We start from the raw sequence: 12,474 nt of genomic DNA, 5'->3' as shown, positions 1-12,474 counted from the left end.
TGTTCCTGTAAATAAACAACTTATTTATAGTTCGTCGAAGTCGAACTCGATTATTTAGTGGTGATGCACACGAATCGCTACACTGCTGAATATTTACTGAATGTAATGAAATGGCAGGTGAATAAAATAGGCAGAAGAAGTGCCTCACTCAAATCCCAAGGCAGTATTTTGCCACCAACACACTAAGGAATAGTAAATTGCAGCCCAAATTTTATCCAATTGCATGGACATAACATCATGTTCCAATGGAACACAAACAGTATTGTATGAATTCAAAATTCATGCCTGTAAAATTACTGTATCTTGAGAAAAAGAGACAATAAAAAGTGGCGGCAGCATGATATATTCGGGCATCTGCAAATGTTGTACATTTGATGACTTCACAAGATAGATACTATTGATGGGGGGCAGGAAATTCTTCGCTGATCTGTCAAGAATACTTAGCCAGCCCCCATGCCACCACCCCCCCAGCACCTAAGCCATCTATCTTTTTGAATAAATTGAAGGTTTTGCCTCCTCTACCCTACCTAGAAGACCATTCTGAGTGTTGATCACGCTTTGTCTAAAGAAGTGCTTCCTGGCTTCTGTCCCTAAACTTTCCTTTCACCAGTTTTAATCATGTGGTCCTTGCTCTCGTGTCTTGGCTTACTACTGCCGCAGACCAAAGTTTCTACAAATCACAAAATTTTCAACCAAGGCACCAGATGTTACACTGCAAACAGAACAAGCCCTGAATGGTTGAGTACTAATTATTTTATTGAGACTTGTAAGGCTGACCATTACACATTTGTGTGAATAGACATTGTATTCAATGGATGCCCAAAATATATTCTCATCTACTTCAGAAGCACTCATGCATTAAGTTTTGCAAGCTTAATGTAAGAATTGGAAGCCAAATCAAAGGAGCTCAGAGGGTGGGTTTGGCCCATGAGCTGCAACAGTAGAGGACTGGTAATGCTCTGCATCATTAATTCTGTCTTGAGAAAGGTGTTAGGACTAATGAATAAACATTGAAGCATATTAACAGTCAAGACCAACATGACCCAATAAAAAGGGCAATTTCTAAAGTTAATTATGGAGTAAATCTTCATCTTTAATTATCCGAGACTAAGGTAGGTACAGTAGCCTGGTAGTTATGGCAGTAGATTACCAACCCAGCAGTCATAAGTTCAAATATCACAATGGAAATGTTCCCAGACAAGAACTCCAGGCACTGGTAGCACAGATCAGGAATTGTGGCTTGTATCACACCGAATGCACTCAAGCTGCACAAAGCTCTGTATTGAGCGCACAAAGGACCAAAAATTAACCCCATTATTTTTTTAATTGATACTCTGTAGGAGGACAAGGCAAGAAAAGAAGATGAGGAACTTCGGAAAAAGGTAGAAGAGGATTTCAAGAAGAAGAAGGTTCTGTCCAATATGTCAATGCACTACGGAGGCTTCATGCAGAAGGTACTAGATGTTGTGTCTTAATCCTTAAAAGTACTTATAACATTTACTTGTATGAAACATATACAGGAAACTTTTTTTTATCCGGCACTGACAGGACCGACGTGGTGCCGGTTCATCAAAAATTCCAGATCACTGAGCGCTATAGTAAAAGATACGAGAGCTGAGAGCTCCGTATAAAGCAACAAACCCTGTTGCTTAGCAACAGGTTCAGAACAATGGCCACACGTTACAAGCGTCTCTGTAGCTTAGCAACAGCTGCAGCCACACCCTTGCACAGCAACACATGGAGGAAGGCAAGTAATATGAAGTATGAACCTACTCCTGAATTTTGCCGGTTAACCGAGATTTCCGGTTATTTAGGTGCCGGTAAATCAAAAGTTTCCTGTAAAACTCCTATTTATTTAGTAGGGTTAAGGATTGATATGCTTAGATTTAGTTATGTCAAAGGGTATCATTGGTTTCTATAATGTGGTAGATAGTTAAAAATGTATATATGCAGTCAGTGGAATGGGTATGATGTGATGGCAAATTACTCACAGTCAAATTACTATTTGATAGGTTGAGAACCGCAAAGGTGGCAAGAAGCAAACCGAGAGAGAAAAGAAAAAGAAGATTCTGGCAGACAGACGCAAACCTCTTAATGCTGAGCACCTTAGCGAAGGCAAACTCAAGTAAGAGCCTATAAGTAAAACCTACACTAGCTGCAAAAATAGTTGCTATGGTGATGTCTTGTAGCTTAGCACAAGTGCTATCAGGACCCTGTAACCTGTTATCAGTTTGTTAACTGTTACAGATGCTGGCTGATCTATTTAATTTGCATGCCGAACTGTTCCCTCAGTGTTTCGACTGCCAGCTATATACTATATATATTGTATACTTGGGGCAGTCATCTTGAAAATCAAGAATCAAAAATAAAATTTATATTGTCCCCTTCTTCAAACTAAAAGCTATTGCACCACTGCCCTTTGAAGAGCTGGGTTTCTCACAACAGTTCTGAGCAATGAGGCAAGATATTTCTAACTACATAATTTGCTGAATTAGGGCATTGATACATGTACACCCATATGTCTATAAGAGAATATACAATAAACGTAGCCTATCATATTATCTGTCATATTTAGGGATAAGGCGAAGGAGCTAGCAGATTGGCTGATGCAACTCGAGGGAGAGAAGTTCGAACTATGTGAAAAACTGAAGAGGCAGAAATACGAAGTATGTAGAGTTTTTACATCTTTTGTTCTAACATCATGTGCTAAATAGTCTTTGTTAGAATCATAGATTTTTACAGGACAGAAGAAGGTGATTCAGCCCATTTTGTCAATGCCAGCTCTCGGAAAGAGCTATTATCATCCTCATTTGAAAATTTCCACTTACCACATATGTATTGCCAAAAGTTTTTTGTCTTTAAAGAGTCAAAGAGGCCCAATTTCTGTTTAAGTTGTGATAAATGCTGCTCTACTACTCGTTGGTTTGGGTCATTCAGCCCATCTATCTTCCTCATCATGACCCACAAATGTACAGTAGCCTTAAGAACATAAGAACATAAGAAGTAGGAGCAGGAGTAGGCCATACGGCCCCTCGGGCCTGCTCCACCATTCAATAGGATCATGGCTGATCCGAATCTAGACTCACGTCCACTTCCCTGCCCTCTCCCCGTAACCCCTAATTCCCTTATCTGCTAGGAAACTGTCTATCTCCGTTTTAAATTTATTTAATGTTGCAGCTTCCACAGCTCTCTGGGGTAGCAAATTCCATAGATTTACTACCCTCTGAGTGAAGAAGTTTCTCCTCATCTCAGTTTTGAAAGGGCAGCCCCTTATTCTAAGATTATGCCCCCTAGTTCTAGTCTCACCCATCAGTGGAAACATCCTCCCCGCATCCACCCGATCAAGCCCCCTCACAATCTTATATGTTTCAATAAGATCGCTTCTCATTCTTCTGAACTCCAATGAGTAGAGGCCCAACCTACTCAACCTTTCCTCATACGTCAACCCCCTCATCTCCGGAATCAATCGAGTGAACCTTCTCTGAACTGCCTCGAGAGCAAGTATATCTTTTCTTAAATATGGAAACCAAAACTGCACGCAGTATTCCAGGTGTGGCCTCACCAATACCCTGTATAACTGCAGCAAGACTTCCCTGTTTTTATACTCCATCCCCCTTGCAATAAAAGCCAAGATTCCATTGGCCTTCCTGATCACCTGCTGCACCTGCATACTAACTTTTTGTGTTTCATGCACCAGGACCCCCAGATCCCTTTGTACTGTAGCACTTTGCAGTTTCTCTCCATTTAGATAATAACTTGCTCTTTGATTTTTCCTGCCAAAGTGCATAACCTCACACTTTCCAACATTATATTCCATCTGCCAAATCTCTGCCCACTCACTTAGCCTGTCTATGTCCTTTTGCAGGTTTTTTATGTCCTCCTCACTCACTGCTTTCCCTCCCATCTTTGTATCGTCGGCAAACTTGGATATGTTGCACTCGGTCCCTTCCTCCAAATCGTTAATATAGATTGTAAAGAGTTGGGGTCCCAGCACTGACCCCTGCGGAACACCACTAGTTACTGATTGCCAGCCCGAGAACGAACCATTTATCCCGACTCTTTGTTTTCTGTTAGATAGCCAATCTTCCACCCATGCCAGTATATTACCCCCAATCCCGTGATTTTTTATCTTGATCAGTAATCTTTTGTGTGGAACCTTGTCAAATGCCTTTTGGAAGTCCAAATACACTACATCCACTGGTTCCCCTTTATCCACCCTGTATGTTACATCCTCAAAGAATTCGAGCAAATTTGTCAAACATGACTTCCCCGTCATAAAACCATGCTGACTCTGTCCTATTAAATTATGTTTATCCAAATGCTCTGTTACTGTTTCCTTAATAATGGACTCCAACATTTTGCCAACCACAGATGTTAGGCTAACTGGTCTATAGTTTCCAGCTTTTTGTCTACTTCCCTTCTTAAATAAGGGTGTTACATTATCAGTTTTCCAATCTGCCGGGACCTTTCCCGAGTCCAGGGAGTTTTGGAAAATAATCACCACTGCATCCACAATCCCTACCGCCACCTCTCTCAAGACCCTAGGATGTAGGCCATCAGGTCCGGGGGATTTATCCGCTTTAAGTCCCATTATTTTACTGAGTACCATCTCCTTAGTGATTTTAATCGTGTTTAGCTCCTCCCCCCCCCCCCCCCCCCCCCATTGCCCCCTGTTTGTCCAGTGTTGGGATATTTTTAGTGTCCTCTACTGTAAAGACTGATACAAAATATTTGTTCAGCGTCTTTGCCATCTCCATGTTCCCCACCACTAGTTTCCTGGTCTCATCCTCTAAGGGACCAACGTTCACGTTAGCCACCCTTTTTCTTTTTATATAGCTGTAGAAACTCTTGCTATCTGTTTTTATATTTTTTGCTAGTTTACTTTCATAATCTATCTTCCCTTTCTTAATTAATCTTTTAGTTATTGTTTGCTGACTTTTAAATACTTCCCAATCTTCTATCCTCCCACTAGATTTGGCTATTTTATATGCCCTTGTTTTCAGTCGGATACTATCCTTTATTACTTTACTAAGCCTTGTTGCACATTAATCATTACAATTCTCATTAATGCACATGTTTACCTGAAAATGAATGTACTTTCCTGGTAAGCCACAAGGAAATAAATGCAAGTACGGCTTTTTAGACACAGTGGCCCAGAAATTCTGCAAGAGGTTTTTTTGGGGATGGATCTGGGTTGAGGTAGGGTGGGCTGGAAATTCTTCCCACTTCATAGATGTGCCCCTGAACCCATTCCAAATTCCAGGGTCGGGCATTTGCATACTGTTAGCAGGTACAACTGGGGCGCACACCACAGTTGGAACAAAAGGAAGAATCCTGCATCCTCATCAGTTTGTGAATTTGGCAATTTTCCTACTGTAATTAATCAATTGTTGTAAGTAAAGCAGACTTTTAAAATATAATTTCCCCTCTCCACCCAGAGGCTCTTGGCAACGCTAAATGCCAGTGACACACCCTTGACCCATTACGGCCAGGGCACAAATGCCTGGAAATATTTCCGCATTACGTATCTCCCTCATTTGCGTGGCATTATAATATGCCTGCCGACAAATCGAAGAAAAATGTTGGCAGTAGGAGAAAGGGTTGGAGATAGATGTCTTTGGGTCCCAGCCTACCCACCCAGATGATGGTGTTTTTGCAGATTTCAGGGTTGAAATTCAGATCAATTGGCTTTTAATATGGAAAAAAGATTCTTCTACTCACAGCTTAGCTGGTATTATATTCACTTCACAGTTCTTCAGTAACTGGTTCAAGCCTAGTACAGTAACTGAATGAAACTTAAATCATCCAGCCACTCTCGTGATGAATCTGTCATACGACAAGAAAATAAAAGCTGGCCTATTGAGCCTGTTCTAACCCAGCATAGTGCAGCTTACATGCTCCATCAACCAACCTCCCTGTCATACAATCTCTCCAATGTAATCACTTCTGTAGATGTTTGCTATAAAGAGAATTACATCTTGGAGAAGGAAACATTGATATAGTGGCTCTGTTGCTGTTAGTTCTGTAATTTTCTGTTGATTACTACTTTTGTGATGAATTTTCTTGTTTACTCATTAGCTAATGTAATGTGATAGCAAAATACTGCAGATGCTGGAAATCCGAAATAACAACAGAAAATGCTGGAAAAACTCAGCAGGCCAGGCAACATCCGTGGAGAGAAATTAGAGTCGACGTTTCGGGTGAACCCTTTTTCAAAACTGGAAAGGAAATGAAAAAGATCGAAGGCAGGGCTGCGATAGAACAAAAGAAGTAAAGAGACATTAAGAGGTATTCAAAACCAGACGAGATGGTAATAGGACAGTGGAGACAAAAGACGGCTCAGATAGGTGTGAAGTGTACCGGCAGGATGAGAGACAGCTGCCATGTGGGAGAGAGAAAAAAAGGAAAGGGGGGGGGGGAAGGTAAAACCCAAAACAAAGGGGTGGAAAAGAAATATAAGTAAAAATGTAGTAGGGGCCGAGGTTATGATCTGAAATTGTTGAACTCGATATTGAGTCCGGAAGGCTGCAAAGTGCCTAATCGGAAGATGATTTGCTGTTCCTCGAGTTTACGTTGAGCTTCCGTGGAACAATGCAAGAGGCCAAGGACGGTGAGGTCCGAGTGGGAATGGAGCGGTGAATTAAAATGACAGGCGACCGGAAGCTCGGGGTCACCCTTACGGACTGAACGAAGGTGTTCCGCAAAGCGGTCACCCAATCTGCGTTTGGTCTCCCCAATGTAGAGGAGACCGCATTGTGAGCAGCGAATACAGTATACTAGATTGCAAGAAGTACAAGTAAATCGCTGTTTCACCTGGAAGGGATGTTTGGGGCTCTGGACAGTGGGAAGGGGGGAGGTATAGGGGCAGGTGTTACATCTCCTGCGCTTACACGGGAAGGTGCCAGGCGAAGGGGAAGGGCTGTTGGGGGTGATAGAGGAGTGGACTAGGGTGTCTCGGAGGGAGCGGTCCCGACGGAATGCTGAAAGGGGAGGGGAAGATGCGTTTGGTGGTGGGATCACTTTGGAGGTAGCGGAAATGGCGGAGGATGATCCGTTGAATGTGGAGGCTGGTGGGGTGAAAGGTGAGGACAAGGGGAACCCTATCGTGGTTCCGGGAGGGAGGGGCAGGGGTGAGGGCAGAAGTGCGGGAGACAGAACGGACACGGTCGAGGGCCGTGTCAACCATGGTAGAGGGGAATCCTCAGTTGAGGAAAAAGGAAGACGTGTCGGAAGTACTGGTGTGGAAGGTGGCATCGTCAGAGCAGATACGGCGGAGACGGAGAAACTGGGAGAATGGAATAGAGTCCTTACAGGAGGCGGGGTGGGAGGAAGTGTAGTCCAGGTAGCTGTGGGAGTCAGTGGGCTTGTAGTGAATATTGGTCGATAACCTATCCCCAGAGATGGAGACGGAGAAGTCGAGGAAGGGAAGGGAAGAGTCAGAGATGGACCATGTGAAGGTGAGGGAAGGGTGGAAATTGCAGGCAAAGTGAATGAAATTGTCTAGTTCGGGGCGAGAGCAGGAAACAGCACCGATACAGTAATCAATGTACCGGTAAAAGAGGTGAGGGAGGGGACCTGAGTAGGACTGGAACAAAGAGTGTTCCACGTATCCCACGAAAAGGCAGGCATAGCTAGGACCCATGCGGGTACCCATAGCAACACCTTTGATTTGGAGGAAATGAGTGGAGTTAAAGGAGAAGTTGTTCAATGTGAGAACAAGTTCTGCCAGGCGGAGGAGGGTGGTGGTGGATGGGGACTGGTCGGGCCAGACTCTGTTCAAGGAAGAAGCGGAGCGCCCTCAGGCCATCTTGGTGGGGGATGGAGGTGTAGAGGGATTGTACGTCCATGGTGAAAAGGAAGCGGTTGGGGCCAGGAAACTGGAAACTGTTAAAGTGGCAGAGGGCGTCCGAAGAGTCGTGGATGTAGGTGGGAAGAGACTGGACAAGGAGAAAAGATAGAGTCGAGATAGGAAGAGATAAGTTCCGTAGGGCAAGAACAGGCTGAAACGATGGGTCTACCAGGGCAGTCCTGTTTGTGGATATTGGGAAGGAGGTAGAAGCGGGCTGTGCGGGGTTGGGGAACTATGAGGTTGGTGGCCGCGGGGGGAAGATCTCCAGAGGAGATGAGGTCAGTGACAGTCTTGGAAATGGTGGTTTGCTGTTCAGTCGTGGGGTCATGGTCCAGGTGGAGGTAATGGTGGTGTCGGAGAGTTGGCGTTCAGCTTCCGCTAGGTAGAGGTCAGTTCGCCAAACAACAACAGCACCACCCTTGTCAGCGGGTTTAATGACAATGTCAGGGTTGGATCTAAGAGAATGGAGTGCTGCAAGTTCAGAGGGAGGTAGGTTGGAGTGAGTGAGGGGAGCAGAGAAATGGAGACGGCCGATGTCACGGTGGCAGTTAGTGATGAAAAGATCTAGAGAGGGTAAGAGGCCAGGGGGAGGGGTCCAGGTAGAACGGGAATTCTGCAAGCGGGAGAAAGGGTCAGTCGTGCGGGGGGGAAGACTCCTGGCCAGAGAAGTGGGCACGGAGACGAAGGCGGCGGAAAAAGAGCTCAACATCGTGCTGAGCTCGAAATTCATTGAGGTGGGGGCGTAAGGGGATGAAGCTCAGGCCTTTGCTGAGGACTGATCGCTCGGGGTCAGAGAGTGGAAGGTCAGAGGGGATAGTGAAAACGCGGCAGGGGAGCCGTCTTTTGTCTCCACTGTCCTATTACCATCTCGTCTGGTTTTGAATACCTCTTAATGTCTACTTCTTTTGCTCTATCGCAGCCCTGCCTTTGATCTTTTTCATTTCCTTTCCAGTTTTGAAAAAGGGTTCACCCGAAACGTCGACTATAATTTCTCTCCACGGATGTTGCCTGGCCTGCTGAGTTTTTCCAGCATTTTCTGTAGCTAATGTAATGTAATAGCAAAGCTTGTTTATTCATTATTTAGTCACCCAGATCTGAGAATTATTGAAGAATTAGAATCATACAGCACAGAAGGAGACTATTCAGCCCATCATGCCTGTGCTGACTCTTTGAGAGAGCTATCCAATTAGTCCTGCGCCCTTGCTCTTTCTCCATAGCTCTGCAAATCTTTCCTTTTGAATTATATATCTAATTCACTTTTGAAAGTTATTATAGAACCTGCTTCCTCCACCCTCTCGTGTAGTGCAAATCACATCATAACAACTTGCTGTGTTAATGCATTTCTTCTCATCTTCCCTCTGGTTCTTTAGCCAATTATCCTAAATCCGTGTGCTCTGGTTACCAACGCTCCTGCCAGTTGAAGCAATCTCTCCTAATTTAACCTTATCAAAATCCTTCATAATTTTGAACACCTCTATGAAATCTCCCCCTAACCATCTCTGCTCAAAGGAAAATCCCAGCTTCTCTAGTCTCTCCACATAACTGAAGTCCCTCATCCCTGGTATAATTCTAGTAAATTACTTCTGCACCCTCTTCAAGGCCTTGACATCCTTCCTAAAGTGTGGTGCCCAGAATTGAACACAATACTCCAGCTGAGGTCTAACCAGTGACTTATAAAGTTTGATCATAAGTTCCTTGCTGTTGTACTCTTATGGCTCTATTTGTAAAGCCAAGGATCCCATATGCTTTTTAACAGCCTCATCAACTTTTCCTGCCACCTTTAAAGATTTGTGTGTGAAGTAAGAATTAGAATTAGTCAGCAAAAAGAGCTATTTTGTATTAAGTTGTGCCACAAATCATAGAACCCTACTCAAAATTATAAGACCCTAGTTGACAGATTTTGGTGCAGATATTTATTTTATGTACTTACCAGACTTCAGGTCATCGTCAAAGCTCTTATCAGCTCAAAACTAATCATTACCACATCAGCTGCACAGAAAAGAGCTAGAATAATTTTTCTTACTCTGTCAACTGGATTCAAACAAGTTACAGTACAATGAAATCGAACATTATTGCCATCGGGTCAGTGCATCTTGCCCCAGAATGAGCGAGTTTTGTTTCGGGAAGCACAGAGCAGAGTGAGCACGGGAATCATGGAGAGGCCCATGGCTGGCTCACTCACTTAAGAAAACTGTGTGGAGGAAATAAACATAAATGAGGAAAGAGGGTAAAGAGTCAATATAAAATATTTGACTATAAAACATAGTTATTGATGGTAATTAATGTATATTTTTTCTAAAATTAGCAGAACTAACTTGTAGTAATAATAATAATGTCCTGGCCAATATTGATCCCTCAGCCAACATCAGTAAAACAGATGAACTGGTCACATATCTCATTGCTATTTGTGGGACCTTGCAGCGAGCAAACTGGCTGCCATGTTTCTTACATAACACCAGTGACTATGCTTCAAAAGTACTTCATTGGCTGTAAAGCACTTTGGGACATCCTGAGGTCATGAAAGGCACTATTATATAAATGCAAGTTCTTCTTTAAATATTGACCGAGTTACTGAGGAACTCATTTGGCCATGATATTGGTGCTTTCTCGCTTTCACTCTGGTAATAAACTGTGCATATGTTTATCTTAATGCTCTAACAGTTGAAAAATTGACTGCAGAAAGTAAAACTCTGCACTTTTCACCTTGGAGCGAATGCATCAGGTAAGATTTAGTAATTAAGTTGGAAGCAGAGCACCACTGCACTAAAGCATATAGCTTGTTGTTTTCTGACACAGACTAGCTGCTCACTTCAGTGTGGGATCCCAAGCTCACTCTGGAGTTAAAGACTGCATATAATCTCACTAAGTATATTGTTGCTTCCAGATCAACCTGCTGCAGATTCGAGTCCAGGAGCAGATAGGGAAGTTGTAAGTAAAAACTCTAACAGAAATTTCCTTTTGTCTTGGACGTGTCAGTCCAGTGTCTTGCCTACAGAAGTTGAAGCAAAAAATGTTTCCAATGGACATGCAGTGCTGATGTTCAAGTACTAAATGAGCTGTACACCAGTGTTCAGACCCTTTAAAGTCACGTGCTAAAACGGCATTCTGTCAGATCTCTAATCACTGAAGATGCATGTAATGGTGTCAGAAAGAAAGTTGCAATCAAACTTTACAATCAAAAATGAACTCCATTAATATCATAACTTAACATCCTCAAAACTGTAAATCAGTTGTTTGAGGTAAATGAGATTCTAGATTTTAACACTTGAATTTTGATTTCCCCGCCCTCTCGTTTGCTTTGAGAGCTTCTGGAAGCTCTGCTATTTGGTCAAAATTAATCACCCATCATATCAATATCGTACAACAATCATAACTGACACTTATTACGTAAAGCCGGATTAATCTCACATCAGTCAAGATGGGGGAAGGATTATATGTAGTTGCTATGTAAGTGACATTGTAAATACATTTATGAAGATTTCCTCTGGTTGGCATTTCAAGTGAGATTGTAAAGCGAGTCATTCGAATGTGTTTATGATCTTGGCAGAAACATCAACCGGAGGAAATCTTCTTGAGCACACTTATAGGCCGGAATTTTGCCGGTGCTCAGTGGATGAGATCAGTGGCGGGTCAGCAGTTAAATGTGAATTGATTGATTGCGGGTCGGTAACCTGCTGTCAAATCACGCACACTTGCCTTTCCCGATGTCCGGTCTGCCAGCGTTGAGCGGGGGAACCAATTTAAATGATTAGTGGCTTGTTTACAACCACTTAACAATGGTTTTAAACTTGCTTTTTGAATTTGACAGCTCGCCCACGGGTTTCACGCTGTTGTTAGACTACATATGTGAAGCTGAGGCTAGAGGTCAGTGGCCATTGAATCAGCTGATGAGTTAGCAGCTTTAAATGTCAAGTAAAAGCTCCCACCTTACAGAGATATCTTCCCTCAGCCACAAGCTCTTCCTCACTGCATTTCCACAACAGACTCACCATGCTGCAAGTCTTTACGCAAGTCTCCATCCAGTCTGACCTCATTGCCTCTCTCACCATTGACAGATTGTTTACTTCACCTGCCATCTATTCCATCAGCATCAGTGCCCTTGAAACTATCTCACCTTGGTCTTCAGAATCCCACCACGATCAGCCACAACACCAGCAGCACCAGGCACACCAGCAGCACCAACAATAACACCAACCTTCTCTGCAATCACGTGATGCTGCACAGGACAGAGGGCATCAGCACCCGACCACATTACTGTCCAGGAGGCCAGGGATGGCCTCACCATGGCCAGATTTACTTCACTTGACGCTGTACACCCTGGCTGCCACATGATGCACCAGGTTGGCACCACCACACGCCAACACCATAAAGCATCCCTACAATGCCCAAGCCATTCCTTTCACACTCACCACCATTGCGGGGGGTACCGTTATGTGTCACCATTCACTGCAACTCACTAAGCCACTTCCAAAGGTGCACACAAATCTGTCCAAGAATGCAAAGTGTTGAAAATAAAGGTTTCAATGTTTGACACCACATTAACAGAAACTTTACATGGACATTACATAAAACACCCAAGTGGCTACCCTTGTGTGTTGTTAGTGGGTATGAATGCACTAGCATGA

General features: G+C 43.5%; 1 protein-coding gene across 2 annotated transcripts in view; it reads left to right on the top strand.

The window, feature by feature from the left end:
* The window catches only part of LOC147105593 (troponin T, cardiac muscle isoforms-like), a 49,743-nt gene that overhangs the window by 23,883 nt on the left and 13,386 nt on the right, over positions 1 to 12,474 (top strand). For both annotated transcript variants that reach the window (XM_086010122.1, XM_086010123.1), the window contains exons 8-11: positions 1,341 to 1,454; positions 2,013 to 2,125; positions 2,576 to 2,666; positions 10,734 to 10,777. In XM_086010122.1, coding sequence (XP_085866248.1) covers positions 1,341 to 1,454; positions 2,013 to 2,125; positions 2,576 to 2,666; positions 10,734 to 10,777 — 362 coding nt within the window. The remainder of the gene's footprint in view (positions 1 to 1,340; positions 1,455 to 2,012; positions 2,126 to 2,575; positions 2,667 to 10,733; positions 10,778 to 12,474) is intronic.

Source organism: Somniosus microcephalus, chromosome 17 (genome assembly GCF_052327205.1).
Source record: "Somniosus microcephalus isolate GS21.2 chromosome 17, FLI_Smic_1.0, whole genome shotgun sequence".
Taxonomy (NCBI): Eukaryota; Metazoa; Chordata; class Chondrichthyes; order Squaliformes; family Somniosidae; genus Somniosus; species Somniosus microcephalus.
The sequence above is the reverse complement of the archived record's forward strand: the minus strand, read 5'-3'. Positions and strand labels throughout refer to the sequence as shown.